This window comes from Echiichthys vipera (assembly GCF_963691815.1).
Source record: "Echiichthys vipera genome assembly, chromosome: 21".
Lineage (NCBI taxonomy): Eukaryota > Metazoa > Chordata > Actinopteri > Perciformes > Trachinidae > Echiichthys > Echiichthys vipera.
In genome coordinates this window covers 12,981,653-12,999,006 of record NC_139846.1, presented here as the reverse complement: position 1 = coordinate 12,999,006, position 17,354 = coordinate 12,981,653, and the positions used below count along the sequence as shown (strand labels likewise).

Genomic DNA, 17,354 nt, shown 5'->3' with positions numbered 1-17,354 from the left:
ATATAATTGAAAAGTCTTTAAAAATATAAAAGGAGGTTAATTTGTTAAGCCAAATCATTTTATGGAGATTTTTTTTTGCAAAGATAATGATTCAATTTAATTATTTAAATTTCATCCACCGAATATTTGGGATTTTAAAGGACGAATGCACCTAGATGTGTATGCTGCACATTTTTCTTTAGTGTTTTTTTTTATTTCAACCATAATTATGTGCACTCAGCTACCAATTCACCATACCAACAAAACAGAATAAGACAATTAGCATCCCATTTACTGCAAATAGTAATTCCTTTATTTAGACGTTAAAAAGTCTTACAATATAGAGCTCCAGAAAAGATAAAATTCTTCAAAGAAAGGAAAAACATGCTTATACTACAGTGGAGAGGACTCGACTCTCCTGGCATGCAGAGGGACAGAGCTTCCTCTGGGTAAAACGCTGATCAAGAGACCAAACCAAAACTTCCAAACAATCAGCTTCAAAACCTCAGTGTGTAATAGAAGCTGAGGCAGGCAGTTTGAGAAGACCAATTCTGAAAGTTGGCTACATAAGGTGCCAAAGGTGTTTGAGGGAGGATGTCTGAAGACACATTCATGTATTTAGAGACACACCCTCACACACCTTCATTATACTACTGAAAATAATGCCCAAATTCAATCCCAAACAGCCAATCTGTTGTTATTCAAACGTCCCTCGTAAAACAATGTGGATTCTCAGAAACACATTCAATACAATATTTTGTTTGTTTGTTTGACTATTAATATTTTCAACCTTATTAGTAAACCCAGGAGAACCTCTGAACCATTTGCCATTTTAATGTAAAAAAAAAAATATGTTGAAGGGGAACTGAATTAAATTAACAGGCTGGAAACCAAAGTTATACAGAAACTATGAGTGGTGACGGCGTCTTCCCACCACCTCGAAACCGTTCAGCCTTCTTTATGCCCGAACCGAGGGGATACATTTCTGTTTTTCCCCTCTGGACATGACATATCAACAAGCTGGTGGAACTCATTTCCCATAAATCCCAGGGTTTGGGTGGTGAGGGAATAGAGTTGTGACTGTTCCACATTACAACTCGAAGCATCACTCCAAGCTGAACAGCTGGGAATTGTTTGTGTCAGTGATGGTCTTTCAAACACTTTAACAGCTTCAACCCAACTGTTTTTAACAGTATAGATATGCCCCCATTAGCTTTATAACCGCATAAAAACAACTCAAACACAAACAGTATGATTTGCAAACACCACACCCTCACCCAAGTCTAGAACTGTCTGAAGTTGGCAACTTTGTCTATCGGAGCACTTTGGGATACTGAGCTTTTTTTCGTCATTTCCAATTATCTGTATGAGGAAAGGAGAGCAATAAAATATGCAAAATAAATGCAGCATTTTTTGTACTTTAAATTTGTTTTCTCTTTTTAGCGTCCTTTGAAGAAAGTGTTGAATGTGTCGACCCTGGGGCATTTGTCACAGTTCTGTTTCTGTAGAGGCGGGCACACTTGTGCTCTTTCCAAACGCCGTGCCCCTACTCTGCCTTCTGAAGCTCGCCGGTGGGCGGTGCACATGGGCTGCGCAGGCTCTTCTGCAACACATGGGCATCTGCGGGCTCTATCCTCTTGTAGTAATTCTTTTTTGTTTCGATGATCTCGAAGCCAAACTTCTGGTAAAAGTGAATGGCTGACTCATTGCTGATCTGCACATGACTGTGGAGAGGGAAAGAAGAATTTAGTTGGTGGATGAACAGAAGAATTGCTCATAAAGTAACAATAGAATCAGTCAATTTGATCAGTTTCAGTAAAAAAAAATCTAATTAATTGACACTGTAAATGAGTTAACTAAGAGTTCTGTAAAATCAACTCAAGCTACAATGACATCTCATCCACCTCCTGCAATTAAGCCACTCACAGGTAAATGTTGTCAAAAGTGCCATCCTTCTCACAGATATTTAGCACATGATTCAGCATCTTTGTACCTGAAAAAAAAAGAAAAGACAAAGTTGGAAAAACAAGATCACAAGGTGCACTGCAGCATCTTCCAGACTTCAGCGGAGCTTCTTACCAATTCCAAGTCTACGGTAGGGTGCTAGACAACCGAGTGTCATGATGTACAGTCTCTTCTGGTTCTGAGAGTGGTCCACTCTGCAGCACACAGCACCCACTGCAATGTCATTGAAGTATGCTGCAAGACAAAGAAAGGAGAAGACTGAAACATCACACACAGAAAAATGTTTTGAAGTCATTTGTGAGTAAGTTATGCTAGTGATGTTTCTTACCTAGCTTTGCAAGCTCTCCAACTTCCAGTACATCTTTGTAAAATTTGTCATTGTAGCTGACAGGGAAGATGACCTGGTTCAGGCGTTTCAGCTGCTTAATGTTGTGGGGCGTAACATCCCCCAGCTCGATCCGGCTACTGGAACAAGAGCAAAACGGTCAAATGGCTGCCAACTGTTATATTCAGGGACGTTTAACTCAAATGCAATTGGTAACATCAGGATCTAGTTTAAAACTGTCGAGTGCAGGGCAGTGGCACAGTGGTTAGAGCAGCCGTCCCAGTGGTTAGAGCAGCCGTCCCATGTGAAGAGGCTAAAGGTCCTCGAGGCAGCGGCTGCGGGTTCGACTCCGACCTGCAGCCCTTTGCTGGTGCCCCCCCCTCACCCCATTTCCTGTCTGTCCTAACTAAAAAAAGGCTTGAAAACTGCTTAAAGAAAATCTAAGAAAAAAAACTGTTGAGTGCTTTCTAGACCAACCAACTGAATACAAATTATTTATTTACTAAACATAATTATTACTAAATCTGAAACATGAGTCAATTCTTTTGGTTGGTCGACTGAAAATTAGCCAATTTAGATAATTTTTCATACAAATTTCTGAACATTAAATCAAACTGTTTGGCAACGATTGGCAGAATAATTGCTAATTTTATTATTAATAATAATGCTTCAGCCCCCTGGGTAAAATGAATCTCCCATAGTAAAATCAAAAAGCCATTTGTGATAGTCTATCTTTTATATACACAAACTAATAAATGGGCATGAAACCTACTAAAAACAAGAGTCAAGATAACCTGGGAGTGTGAGTACGTGAGCCCAAGCAACTCTCAAGCTCGGTATGGTTGAGGTGTTTACTGTGGTATTTATAGGAGACTACACATCCCAAGTTTGTCACGTGTGTTGTTCAAGATACACAGGGCCAGCACCAGTCTCCAAACTTCACACAGAAAACTCTCTGAAATCCTATCTGTACATTTCAACAGCTCCGCGTTAATCACCCTCCTGTTATCTGAGAATCAAGAGCCAAAAAAAGTGTTACACCGTCAGGCATGTTAAGTTACACTGAGCACAGGGTTTTTACACCTTTTCCAAAGTCAAATTCAAGCATTTCAAGGTGCATTTGCATGGTTTCCCAGCACCATACAGCCATGTATACAGTACAATACTCAGCGTTCAGTATACTTCTTATTGCACTTGACCATCACATTAAAATAGATGTTATTGTTCTATACAACCAACATGATGCTTTGACACAGCTTTCTACAGATGGACAAATGAAAGGAAAACTAACTTTACAGAAATATAATCACCAACTATAATATAATCGTTAATTATCAAAAGTCATTATTCATGCAAAAGTGTCAGACATGCGGTTTTCAGTCTCAAATATATAGATAGTCTTTTTCATGCGTTATATCATATATGCCATCCAATAAAACATCAAATTCCGAGCAGTTTCAAGCACTTCATTCAAAACCTTGAAAACACCACACTGATATTCAGGTGTTTTCAAGGATCCCCAGCACCCGTACAACCCCGGTGAGCAAACTGGACCAGTGTCTGTAACGTTATCTGACACAGGTTTGACCAACATAAGCTCGCTGTGCCACTAACTTGTCTCGTAACTTTGTTTGCCGACTTAAGTTAGCTTCTTGGACGGCGCTCAAGTTCAGAGAAGCGGTTGTCGACTTTGACGCCAACACACAAATCACCTGAGAGATCCGGTGTCGGTGTAGCTTAAAGCTAAAGTAGGTATGTAACGTTAACTGACTCAGCTTCCCCACTAACGTTAGCTTAGCTTGTTAGCTTCACATGAAAAACTTTACTCGTGCTAAAGCTACTTATTCGTGACTCAAAAGCTCACACTCACCCTTTCATTGTAAACAGATAGTATCCCTTATTTTCGACGAGGCTGAACTTTACAGTTGTTTTGGGTACAAAGGAGGAATTTTGACAGAGTTTAGGGTCGGGGATGCCTCCCGTTTTACCCTCCACATGTAGCTAGTTGCGGTGGTTGCAGTTAGCTTAGCCGCCGCACTCCTTCCACGACTGTGTGGAGACTGTCAACCCTGACCCCCGCATGCGCACTAACGCTGCTTCGCCTGGTGCGTTTGGACCCCGAGTTTGGTCTCTCAGGTTACCAATCAAATATTCAAACAGCCAAATGCGCCTAAGGACGACCAGTATTTAATTAATGTGCTCATTATATTAGCAACATTCATATCACGTTTAAAACTACTTAATAAAAACCAACCAAAATTATTAATCCATTAATTTAAAGGTTGAATATGTAGACTATTCATTAAAAGCTATATATATATATTTTTTTTTAAATTTTATTTTAAATAATACAATAAAAAATATATATTTAGTCTGAATTTGGTTTGACAATGACTTTCTGTCATGTTCTGTTTACATGGTACCAGCCAATAGCGTTGGTTGCCAGGGTTGTCTGTTGTTGGGTGCAGCTACTGTAGGCTGTCACTGGGTGAAATGGAGTTTGCCAATCCTGCAGCTGCTTATTTGTCCCGGCAGCTGAGTGACCAGAGACGGGCAAAAACCAGAGTCAATATAGGCCAAGCATTCACCCCATGGACTGAGATAAAGGAGTTCAACGGCATTAAAACAAACGCCCAAATGGCTGCATTTCTCCTTGATCTGTGAGCTAACTGTCATGTTTACTTAGTTGTAACGGCTAACGCTAACTGTCAGTCAAACTCCTCTGCAATACTTGTTTTTATGGTGCAATTTGCCGGAGGGGATGAATTCAAACAGGCTCAAACAGACTCATGTCTCCTGTACGCTACTGGGCCGGGTCTTATCAACCTGGCAACCCGACTGCACTTAATTATTTTTGTTGTTGCGACTACGATCTCCAGACAGTAGATGGCGGTGCTCTGCCCATTCTACATATTTAACCTTTAATGTCCTGCACTTTTTTTGTTAGTGAATCTCGTGGTTCTGGTCCCAAAATTTTGTCAATGTGAATGTATTTGACAAGTGAATGTCATTTTGAAAAAACGTTAATAATAATGGAAAAAAATAAAATAATAATAATAATTAACAAAATAAATTGAATAACAACAAAACAGAAGAATATGTTAGCTGTGTTTTGTTACAGTGCAGTATTAAAACAGCCATAGATAAACGTAGGTTCTTGTGTTATTTTACCATGTATTTTAATCATTTTCTTTGTAAGATACGGTCTTGCTTTTCACTTTTATGATTAATACTTTCCTTCCATTTTGACAATCTCATTTGTTTTAGTTGTCAATATTTGCAGGAAACTTGAGAGGAGTCTGTGAGGCTAAACTCAGGTCACTAATCGCCCTTATCATTTATTTATATTGCCACTACTTTTATTATTTAAGCTGTTTCTGTAAATATGTTACATGAGAACAAAATGCTTCTTCAGGAAAACTAAATTAAATACATAACACTTTCGCCTTACACATAACCAGAACACTTTAGGGTTCAGGTGGTAATAAATACAGTTATTGGCTAAAGAACATGTAATACCTTCACATTTCAGATTATGTCATAAGATGTTTTATACAGTCTATAGTTATACGAAAGACAGACTTAGATGGATCAAATAATCACAACATACAGTAAATCACAGCAATTTGTGAAGGCGCCTCCATTTTGGCTCAAACGCTGCTGTAAAGATATTCGGCACTTAAGAGATAAGCTCCTCCCTCACAGCAGTGAGAGTCCTTCAGGAATAATAATAATAATAATAATAATAATAATAATAATAATAATAATAATAATAATAACATAAATAAATAATAATAATAAAAATAATAATAACGGTGATGATAGTTGTAATAATAATAATAATAATAATAATAATAACAATAATAAGAATAATAGCACTGTTCCCAGTAGACCACACGTACCAAAACAATAATAATAAATAATGACAATAACTGCACTCTAATGTTCACTTCACAGTGTGAAATATTCGGCTCATGTGAATTTCAATCTCAATGTGAAATACTAATATTTAAAAATATTGTTCATATTGTTCCTGTTATTCTTATATTTTATATTTCGCTTTGTTTATATTGTTCAATTTTTTCTATATTTTCTACAATTTATTGTTTCTTATTGATGCTTTTTCTATGTTTTCTATCTACTTTGCTGCTGTAATAGGAAATGTGGCCGCGTTCAGAAGGTCAGTTTTGTTGTCAAATGATACGTCACTCACTGTTACTACACAGTACAGCGGCAACATGTCAAAGTAAATGTGATAGCAGAGTACGAAAAAGAAAAGTACGACTGAAAGAACAGCGGGACCCAGATCTACTAAAAAAAAATCCTAAATTGACAGGATTTTTCAAGGTTTTTAAAAAAGCTAATTAATAATGTGGGGGGCCCAAACAAAGAGGAGCCTAGGGGCCCCTGGCCACCTTAATCCGCCCCTGACTGTATAGTACAACTCATATTTAAAGTGTCTGACACAATCTAAAAGATACAGTTGGGCAATGTTGACTTACATTTTTACATCTCGCTACAGTCTATGTGATTTAGATCAGTAGTTCTCAAACTTCATACATATGGTACCACCTCAGAAAATATCAGGCTCTCTCAAGTCCCTCCACTAAGACCAGTGTTAAAATACAGCAGCAAAGGCCGACACTCACCAGCTACGGACAGGAAGGTTTATTCCTGTCTTCAGCCACAGCCACGCTGTAGAAAGGTGTAGCATCAGAACTGACATGTCTGTGTTTTAGAAACAACCATTTTACCTCTGCTTACCATCTTGCCATCACAGTTTAGCTCCTAACTCATGAACGTGAACCTGTTATTAAAACAAACGTATGACAGGAAATGCTAAACTTTTTTTAAATTACATTTCACAGATCTTAAAAGTTTAAGTTTTATTTATTTTGGAGATTCTTTCATGTAGCACCAGTGGTACAAGTACCACAGTTTGAGAGCCAGTGCTGTAGACGAATATCCCTGTAGAGCGGGCGATCACCAACACTTGTAAACTCTTTGCGGCAGGCGCGGGGGGCGGATCCAAAATGGCGTCAGTTGCAGCAGCCCCGCAGTAAAAACCAAGCGAGTGAATGAAGTCAGCTGATCTCAGTCTGCTGTCACGCACCGCAGGAACCCATCGTTTCTCTCTCTCGAGGCAACACAGTTAACCACGACTTCACAACCAGAAGGTAACGATTATATATTTGTATTTGACTCGATATTTTAAAGCTCACACCGGACGTGTTGTGTGTTGAGAAGGAAAACATTCACTCGTTGCGTCAAAACGGTGGAGCCAGCGATTTTCCTCCAGGCCGAGACCAGTCTCACTATGGTTTTCATAACACCGAATAACCCAACGCCACGGAGCTCGCTAATGTCGTGTCTACTGCTAAAAGAAAGTGGCTTTGCGTGGAAATGACACGCTCTTCTTGCTGTGTCAGGGGAGCAGCTATATTTCAGTTTCAAGATAAGCTGTCAAACTGAATATGCTGCATTGAAGGCAGTTTTAAAGCATACATTTTGTTCAAATATCTTTTATTTACTTATTCTATTGATTTTATTTTACATTTTGAATTACTTTATATTTTGGATACTATAATATATCAGTACATTTATTTTTTTAGAGTAAATTCAATTCAATACATACAGTATGCAATATATATTTGATAAGAATATATGAGAGGTAAATTATATTTTATAATGTACTTGTTAAGTTAAATCAAATAGTCTGGAATAAAAAGTAATAACTAAAGAGAAATAAAAATATATATATGACAAAGGTAGCTGTTTACTAACTGATAATGAATTATGCAGGGGTGGGATTAAACGAGTGTATACTTGTTCCCACTCCTTTTCGGACATGGCAAAAAAAAGCTTCATCTACCTGCATTCAAGGAGTTTGCACTTAACATCAGTGTGTCAGGATGTCCTGCGTGCTTCTCTCACTTGCATGTAACATTTCTGAGCCTATTTTTGCACAGGCAACAATACCTGCCTTACGTCTTTTCTTCCTCCCTTTAACTCAACTACCCTATCATGAGCATAGATAAAGTAAAAGTCTGCTGTTCAGTTGCTTCTGACAGACAACAGCTGACCATTCACACCTTTATCAACTAGGCCTATCCATTACATTACCATCTAAGGTCAGCTGAATAATGATGAAGGGTAAAATAATCTTTTAGTATGCCATGAGGACAATTTCTCCAGCGTGTCCACACAGTCACAGTTTGTACTTCCTACTTTTGCACCATGCTAGTTTTCCACTTCCTTAAAGAGACTCATACAGAGCCGGTCATGTGCCAGGATCATATGATCAAGTGTGATGTGCGTTAGTGTAGTGAGGATTATCACAAGAGGATATGACCGTACTGCTTGGGAAGACACTTGTAGCAAATATTGTGATTGTCATAAAAGGTTTTTTCCTCAAGGCTTATTTGTAAATCTAGCCAGATTTTTAGTTTAAATTTGAATTAATCGCAGGTAGATAGTTGTCTGTGATCTTCTGTGAATTAATCATCATCAACAATAGACCTTATCTGTTTGCTCCAGTGTGGAGACGGAGAAACATTCACAGTAACACTGATAATCATTCAGGCAAACCTGTAAATGTTTAGTGTGCTCAGTTTGTCTTTGAGATGAAAAACACAGATGAACCAATTGAAAGTAAGATCATTTTGTATGTTGGTTCTTTTTTTTTCATAAAGATTTTGTTCTGGATTAGAAGAACTGAGTGAAGGCTTTTTTATTAGTCATTCTTGTAATTCCTGCATTGACCCGTTGGCGGAGCTGTTATTTTCCTGCACAGATGGTTGAAGCAGCCCAGCGTGAACAGGAAGATCTGAGCACCAGTGGGAAGGACAAGAAAAGGGCATGGATGAAGGATTGTTACACAGAGAATAATACATTGAAGTGGTCTGAGCATTTTGAGTAGATGTGCTGTGTGTGTGATGCAGATGAAGCTGCTCTTTAATACGTGCGGAGTGCCTCAGGTCAGCTCTCTGTGAGGATGTCACGACTGATGACAGCTTGTGGAAATGACAGAAAAATATGATTAAAAGATGCAGCCCTGGCAGACTATTTCACTCTGTATGAAATAGGAGCATTTTCACATAGTGTACGGTCTTTACATATGTGAAAGGAAAACGTGAAAAATGAAAAACTCTGTGGGATTCCCCTCTAATGTTAGCCTAGCACGTCATACTGCACCTGCAGCGTGTGCAGCCAAGGAGGAGCAGCAGATGAGGGGGGTGACCTACATCAGGCACAGTGATGCTGAGAAATGCAGAGTCGTGAGCTGTGCTGATGCTGTATTTTTTCTGGCCGTTGCCGTGGTTACAGTAGGAGGTGTCACTACTAAGGTACAAGCTCGGCCCTGGCCCAATTTGGGTGAAAACACCACAACTGTGCAAGATGGAGTCACAAAACTTTACAGGTTTTGTCGGGTTTTTTTGTATTTATTTGTTCCTTTTTTTACATTTAAACATTTACATGAATGGAAAGGAGCAGAAGAGAAGAATACAATTCTAAAATTTGTCTGCCCCTTTTCAACATAAAACAAACATGTGATCACCTCCCCTGATTTCCCCAACCCTTGCACAGTTCTCACCAAATTAAATACTAAACCTATAGAACAGTTTTTACAGTACGTACATCCAGCTACTCGTCAAGTTTATATGATTCAATATGTTTTGTTAAATACAATCTTTTAAATTGAAAAATATTCGGACAACTTTAATAACAGATAAGCTCATTTGTTTTATTGTTGTTCGTGCACACTGATGTTTAAAGTAGTAGTTGAGATGGAAATGAGAAGGTAGAGATCAAAGATGTGTGGGATCTGAGCACGGGCGCTGGAAGAAGGGGGGCATGTTTACACCCCTGGCCTGATTTGATACATTTTCCTTTTTTTTCTGTCTTTATGATAAGAAAATGAATTCGGTATGGTCTGAGTTAATCAATTGTGAAGAGCCATTTTGGTGTTAAAGGTGCCCTAGTCGAAACACTGAAAAAACTGCACTAGCATTAAGTCTATCACAACAAACAACAGAGTAACTCGATTACAACACACACACAGAGGGAGAGGGATTTCATTCTCTGCTTCACTATATCTTTAAACAGCAAATGTTTGTTTGCTGCTATATTAATGTTCTGAATATTGAGTAGAGTCCCTTTTTAAACATCAAGCATCAGCATCAGTATTTATAAGGGATGCACCCTGCTCCAAACAGTGATTGATTCTTTTGACCGTAGAGTTTGTCCTCTTGATTTTAACACTTGACTGAGTTCTTAAACAGATTGGCAGCACTGTAAATTAACTGTGACATCAGTAATGAAGTCTGCTTCAGAGGTTATGTTGTGGTATGTGACCATTGCAAAGGAGAGGCCGGTCTCTCCCGCAGACGCCTTTCCTGAACTTCTCTGTTGCCACATTTTCCACTCACATTAGTCATGTGCTCTGCGCTCTCTTTCCAGTCAGACTAATAAACCGGTGAAGATGGACATGTCCAAGCTGCCCAAGATCAGGGATGAGGAGAGGGAAAGCGAGTTTGGATACGTTCATGGAGTCTCCGGACCAGGTTAGCCACCACACACACACACACACACACACACACACACACGCATAGACACTATCAATATCAAACTCTTTCTCCACTTTGCACTTATTAAAACAAAACAGGATTACTTCAGGCTGCCTGCTCTTCTTTACAGCAGCTGTGACTGAAAATCAGCTTCTGCTCTTTGGCTTCCTGGAGTTTGACTATTTACCTTTGTTTGTTTTCATAGTGGTGACAGCAACAGCCATGGCAGGAGCAGCCATGTATGAGCTGGTCCGTGTCGGTCACAGTGAGCTGGTGGGAGAAATCATCAGGCTAGAGGGAGACATGGCCACCATCCAGGTCTACGAGGAGACGTGTATCCTTTTTAGACCATGTGTCTGTCCATTTCCTGCCTTTACTCATTGTCACGGCTTCCATATTGATTCGTGGTATGGAAGCTATAAGGTGTCGTAAGTGACAGAAGAGAGGGATAACCCGCCAAGTATGTTCGGTGATACCTCTAGTTTTAGAGAATTGTATAAGAATGAGAGAAAACAAAATAAGAAAATGTAAAGGTTCCATATTGTACAAAGTCATTTTTATTATAAAGCAGGTTGAGGTGCTTTATCAATACTGTCAAAGTATTAAAACAGTCAATCCACAGAGAAATGCACACAGCCCATATTCAGAAACTGTCCCTTTTAAACGAGCCGTCAGGACTTGCATATAGGTGTAAAGTGCAGCTACAGTGCTGTCTTAGTCATTCCCCGACTGCAATGATATGCAGAAACACTTACCAATCAGAGCTTAGAGGCTTAAAGAGACAGGCGCTTAAACTATATATTTAAAAATAGTCTTACTTTCCCATCCAAACGTTTCTCCTGAGCTTGAATCCAGCCGGTGTGTCTGTTGGAGATCCTGTGCTGCGGACGGGGAAACCTCTCTCTGTGGAGTTGGGTCCAGGAATCATGGGGTCCATCTTTGACGGTATCCAGCGACCGCTAAAGGACATCAACGACATCACACAAAGCATCTACATCCCCAGAGGTGTAAACATCGGAGCCCTCAACCGAGACCTCAAGTGGGATTTTTCTCCCGTCAAGAGCCTGCGGGTGTGTATCTGTGCAGACTTCAGGCCTTCCGCTTGAGATGTTTGACATAAATCTAATCATTTAACTTCCCTTTTTTTATTTTTTACTACTGTTAGGTTGGCAGTCACATCACAGGAGGAGACATCTATGGCATGGTGGTGGAGAACTCCCTCATTAAGCACAAGATCATGCTGCCTCCCAGAAACAGAGGCACTGTCACCTACGTGGCTCCACCTGGAAGCTACGATGTCTCTGTGAGTTGACCGCACCCCCACCCACAGCAGTGTTTTTTGAACTGTTAGATGTTGCCTCGGGTTGATGTGTGTGTGTGTGTGTGTGTGTGTCTGTGTCAGGATGTGGTGATGGAGCTGGAGTTTGAGGGGGTGAAAGAGAAGTTCACCATGGTGCAGGTGTGGCCTGTCAGACAAGTGCGACCCGTCACAGAGAAGCTGCCCGCCAACAACCCGCTGCTGACCGGACAGAGAGTGCTGGACGCCCTTTTCCCGTTAGTCTCACATCCTCCTTTTTTAGCCTTTTTAAAGATGTATTGAAAATGTTTCCCCCATCCTGTACTCTCTCTCTCTTTTCTGTGTGTGAAGATGTGTGCAGGGAGGAACCACAGCCATCCCAGGAGCCTTCGGCTGTGGAAAGACTGTCATCTCTCAGTCCCTGTCCAAGTACTCCAACAGTGATGTCATCGTCTACGTAGGCTGCGGGGAGCGCGGTAACGAGATGTCAGAAGTACTGCGAGACTTCCCCGAGGTGAGTAGAGATAGTTGTGGCGTTGTATTCCGACTTTATTAGTGTTCAGAGTGACTGACGCGTTGCCTGACCGACAGCTGACCATGGAGGTGGACGGGAAGACGGAGAGCATCATGAAGAGAACAGCGCTGGTGGCCAACACCTCCAACATGCCTGTGGCTGCCAGAGAAGCCTCCATCTACACAGGTCAATACGCCTTGATCACTTGCATATGTTAAGATAAAGAGTCTCACTCTCTCTCTCTCCCTGCGATTACGAGATTGACACTTGTTGTCTGTTTTTGCAGGAATCACGCTGTCTGAGTACTTCAGAGACATGGGATACAACGTGAGCATGATGGCCGACTCCACCTCCCGTTGGGCCGAGGCGCTCAGGGAGATTTCTGGCCGTCTGGCTGAGATGCCCGCTGGTAAGTTTGGAGTCTTCTGGAGATTATTATGATAATCATAATAATAAGAGCGAGGGCTGGGCGATACGGCCAAAATCCTCAATCCTGGTATAGGAAATTTCCGTGGTAATTTCACATATCGATAATGATATATATCATGTTTTCTGGTTATTCAATAAATATATAATCTCTATGAGATAACCACATGGTAAAGCCTATATTTGTATTCTTCAGTGTGAATGAAAAGTATTTGAGAGTATTTTTCTCATTTTATTTAGAACTTTAATGAACATAGATAGTTTTGTCTAAATTACTATTGACATAAAGCAGTTCAGCCGCGGATTTTTTCAACGTTGTGATAGAAATGATATATAGAAAAAGATACGATAGACATTTTTATATCATTTTGGCAATATAAGCATCATATCGCCCATCCCTAATAGGCGCTAAAAAGCCAGGTGATTCGGGCTTCAGGGTTTCTAGCATTAGGTTGATTCCAACTGAAATGATTGATCCGTTAGTTAACTAATCGAAATTTAAAATTAAATTAAGCATGAATGCAAAATATTCAGTAGCTTTGTCAGTCTTCTTTGATTGACAAGTATTACCACCAGTAGAGTATTTTGACTTTGGTCGGACCAAATCAAGTAATTTGAAGACCTAACAAAGGGCTCTAGGACCTAGTAATTGATACTTTCTTTCTTAAACTATGGATTAATCAATAATTAAAATAATTATTGTTTGCAGCCCTACTTCCAGTTAGGCTTTAGTTGCAGTAAAGTGTATATTGAAAGGCACAACGCTCTGTGTCTAAGGTTAAAATTACTTCATAATTTAATAGTCTGGTTGACTGATGCTTTTTCCTTCTTACAAATAAAAGTCAAAAATTGTGAATTGGTGCACAAATGTGAAGACTTCTTATTGCTGAATGTACCACCTGGCACGTGTTGGTTTACATTTCTAATCCTTGAATTCCCCCTCTACACTAGCTGGAGCCTCTTTGTTTTGTGGAGCGACTCCCTTAACTCTGATGTGTAGTCATGGTTACCTAGTAGAAAGCATAAAGCCAGAAAGTATTTTCTGTATCTGCCCACAGACAGTGGTTATCCTGCCTACCTGGGCGCCCGTCTCGCCTCCTTCTATGAGCGTGCCGGAAGGGTGAAGTGTCTGGGCAACCCTGAGAGGGAGGGCAGCGTCAGCATCGTAGGAGCGTGAGTGCAGCTTTTTCCCACTAGGCGGAGACATTACTCTTACTTGTATGGACTGTAGCTCAGTTGAATTGTTCCTTTTTCTCAGTGTGTCGCCCCCTGGTGGTGACTTCTCTGACCCCGTCACTTCAGCCACCCTTGGTATTGTACAGGTAAATGATGATTCTAATCGATCTTGGTTGGTTAAACGTGCTCAGTCTTTTATTTTTATTATGATCCGGTTATTGCCCCCCCACAGGTGTTCTGGGGTCTGGATAAGAAGCTGGCCCAGAGGAAGCACTTTCCCTCTGTGAACTGGCTGATCAGCTACAGCAAATACACCCGCGCTCTGGATGAGTATTACGACAAGCACTTCCCCGAGTTTGTGCCCCTGCGAACCAAGGCCAAGGAGATCCTGCAGGAGGAGGAGGACCTGGCTGAGATTGTGCAGCTCGTCGGAAAGGTAATTCCGCATAAAGTTGACGGCAACGGTTTGATCTTCTGATGACCTGATTTTCTCCTAGGATAGGGAAAAAAAAAATGTATTCCAAATCTGCCAGCACCAATGCATTTTTTTTTACAGGCATCATTGGCAGAAACGGATAAGATAACTCTGGAGGTGGCAAAGCTTATCAAAGACGACTTCCTGCAGCAGAACGGTTACACTCCGTACGACAGGTAACATCATACCCAACAGCAAGATCTCACACACTGTCACACACTGACCAGAGTTCAAATAGATGTTGGACATCCATGAGAGAAAGTGAAAGTGAAACTCCACTGTTGTGTGTTTTCTGTACATGTAAATTTCACTGATAACGTATTGATCCGACTGTTCTTTTGTGTTCGTCTCCTCAGGTTCTGTCCCTTCTATAAGACAGTGGGCATCCTCTCCAACATGATCTCTTTCTACGACATGGCACGGCACGCAGTGGAGACCACAGCTCAGAGTGACAACAAGATTACTTGGGCCATGATCAAGGAGCACATGGGAGAAATCCTCTACAGGATCAGCTCAATGAAGTTCAAGGTGTGTGTGCGTGTGTGTGTGTGTGTGTGCGCACACCTGCAAAAGCTTGTATGTCTCCTTTGCCTTATATGTTAATTGGGAGGTTCTCAGGTTTATTTGAAATTCATAGATTTACAAAAAACAACAATACAGGAACTTGTCAACACATTTATATGTATTATTTTCTTTATATCCTAACATTTGATTATAAATAAACTTTTTTTTTACTTTATTTCTTGAAAAACTGGAATATATTTAAGCTCTAGGACTCCAAACAAAGGAAAAAGGACATATATAGTTTTAGTATTCAGCTTCTGAAACTGCCTCATGTTTAAAAAGGCGGAGAACTGCTTTTTAAAATCCAAATTATCCTTTTTCCCTATCAACAAAACGGTATTCTTTGTTTTATAATGTGTGACAGGAAATCTTCCTTTTATATCAGATGAAGAGTCTCTTTGTGTTGACTCTTGAAGGGACTTTTTTTTTTATTTTATTTTTTATCGTTGACGTTTTGTTTGCTATAAAACACTGAAAGCATTTGAGAGTTGACACAATCGCAATAAGAAAGTGGAAAGTTTAGTTGCAACCAGACTCCGTTAACAAAACAGTCATTTACAGCATAGAAGACGGGAGTTGCTGCTCTACCGCCCTGTCGATCGGTCCGTGTGTTTGTTACTTTTGTTTGATCCCACAATAACACAAACAAACTAACCGAAACTAGGACTATCCCTATGAGTTTAATTTAACAAACGAGGTAAAAACAATACATTTAATTGACAAAATGAATCAGCTCAAGGGGTAGTACATGTGCTGGGAATCCTTGAAAACACTTGAATTTTAGTGGGGTGTTTTCAAGGTTTGAAAAGTGCTTGGATTTTTAATAACGTGCTTGAAACTGCTTGAAAAATACTGAATATTGGATCATGGCATATGTAATATAACAGACAAAAGAATATTTCCATATTTGAAAGACTGAAAACAGCATTTTCTGACATGAAAAAGTGTAATCATAAGTATACTGAATATACTGCATGTATTGTATACAAATTTGTAGTTTGTACCACAGTTGGAAGGTGCTGGAAAAGCATGAACGTGCACCTTGAAAAGTGCTTGAATGTGACTTTGGAAAAGGTGTAGGAGCCCTGCAGCTCTGACAGTTTTAATCTGTATGTTGCTCCAGGAGGAAACCTCTTTTGCATTAAAAAGCTTTTTCTTGTAAAGATCAGATCATGCGCAGAGAGAGAGAGAGAGAGAGAGAGAGAGAGTCTGCCTAGGCCTCCTGTTCCCTGATCACTCTGTAAAACTGTATTTCTCTGTTGGAACAGGACCCGGTGAAGGAAGGCGAGGCCAAGATCAAGGCCGACTACGCTCAGCTAGTGGAGGACATGCAGAACAGCTTCCGTACTTTGGAAGAATAGTCCGCCACGTCTCACGACCTTTCCGGTTTTCATCTCTGACCCTCCACTGCAGAATCACATTCCACCTCCTTGTACCCCCCCTCAAAAAAAAAAACCCTGCGTGCTCCCCTGTGCTCCTTTTTGTGAGTGATTGTGTGAGTGTGTGCACAATTTCATGTGGAGGGAAAAGAGAAAGATGTACTGTATTCATAATTATATGTTGCCTCATATTGGCGTACTCTGGATCCTCTGCATGACCTGATGGTGTGTGTGTGTGTGTGTGCGTGCGTGGTTTGTTAGACTGTGTGTACGAAAGAGGGATCTCTTCCACCCCGTTTCTGCCTTTGTCTGTTTACATGATTTCTTTGTGTATCCGTGGTTGCTCTTCCTTAAGAGGATTGTTCAATTGGTGTAATTGTAATTCATAGACCATCTGTACAGAAGAGAATTGAATATAAATTTAATAAGATCAGTCTATTTATTGCCAGCATTTCGACGTGAAGGCTTTGACGTTCTTTTTTTGTTTGTTTGTTTTTACGGTTGTGTTTCTCGCCGTGCAGTGTCACGTACTTTGCTGTGTGAATGTGTCAATGATCTACTGTCCAATACTTTCATCATGTTACTCCCAAAGAATTAAAACATGGGGGAAAAGAACAATGCGTGTGTGTGTGTGTTCGCCTGTTTGACCTCCTAGTTTCTGAAGATGCTGCTGTCAGGGCTGCTCGA

The 17,354-nt window shown here is 40.3% G+C and overlaps 2 protein-coding genes across 5 annotated transcripts; one reads left to right on the top strand and one right to left on the bottom strand.

Moving 5' to 3' along the window:
* Window positions 1-271: 271 nt before the first annotated feature.
* On the bottom strand, window positions 272-4,325 carry naa50 (N-alpha-acetyltransferase 50, NatE catalytic subunit). 2 transcript variants are annotated; one of them, XM_083936195.1, is made up of 5 exons: window positions 4,140-4,325; window positions 2,273-2,409; window positions 2,059-2,178; window positions 1,906-1,972; window positions 272-1,703 (listed from the first exon to the last, which is right to left on the bottom strand). In XM_083936195.1, exons 1-5 carry the CDS (start codon window positions 4,145-4,147, stop codon window positions 1,526-1,528), a joined length of 510 nt encoding a protein of 169 aa, XP_083792321.1. In that variant the 5' UTR covers window positions 4,148-4,325; the 3' UTR covers window positions 272-1,525. The 2 variants fall into 2 exon arrangements, with proteins under 2 accessions (XP_083792321.1, XP_083792322.1); XM_083936196.1 differs by having other exon boundaries at window positions 2,273-2,406.
* Window positions 3,995-17,253, top strand: atp6v1ab (ATPase H+ transporting V1 subunit Ab). Of its 3 annotated transcripts, none has more exons than XM_083935776.1 (15): window positions 3,995-4,017; window positions 10,730-10,833; window positions 11,042-11,170; window positions 11,692-11,906; window positions 12,002-12,139; window positions 12,239-12,390; window positions 12,485-12,647; window positions 12,725-12,833; window positions 12,934-13,056; window positions 14,132-14,246; window positions 14,332-14,395; window positions 14,482-14,685; window positions 14,806-14,900; window positions 15,081-15,252; window positions 16,557-17,253. In XM_083935776.1, the coding sequence occupies exons 2-15, from the start codon at window positions 10,752-10,754 to the stop codon at window positions 16,647-16,649; spliced, it is 1,854 nt and encodes a 617-aa protein (XP_083791902.1). In that variant the 5' UTR covers window positions 3,995-4,017; window positions 10,730-10,751; the 3' UTR covers window positions 16,650-17,253. The 3 variants fall into 3 exon arrangements, with proteins under 3 accessions (XP_083791902.1, XP_083791901.1, XP_083791903.1); XM_083935775.1 differs by lacking the exon at window positions 3,995-4,017 and adding an exon at window positions 7,362-7,446; XM_083935777.1 differs by lacking the exon at window positions 3,995-4,017 and adding an exon at window positions 7,415-7,446 and having other exon boundaries at window positions 10,734-10,833.
* Window positions 17,254-17,354: the final 101 nt, after the last annotated feature.

Coding starts and splice junctions, on each gene's coding strand:
- naa50 (XM_083936195.1), bottom strand. Junction 1,973..2,058: donor CTACCGTAGACTTGGAATTG/GTAAGAAGCTCC, acceptor TTTTTTTTTCAG/GTACAAAGATGCTGAATCAT. Junction 1,704..1,905: donor ACTTTTGACAACATTTACCT/GTGAGTGGCTTA, acceptor CCCTCTCCACAG/TCATGTGCAGATCAGCAATG.
- atp6v1ab (XM_083935776.1), top strand. CDS start 10,752: ATGGACATGTCCAAGCTGCCCAAGATCAGGGATGAGGAGAGGGAAAGC. Junction 14,396..14,481: donor CCACCCTTGGTATTGTACAG/GTAAATGATGAT, acceptor GCCCCCCCACAG/GTGTTCTGGGGTCTGGATAA. Junction 15,253..16,556: donor TCAGCTCAATGAAGTTCAAG/GTGTGTGTGCGT, acceptor CTGTTGGAACAG/GACCCGGTGAAGGAAGGCGA.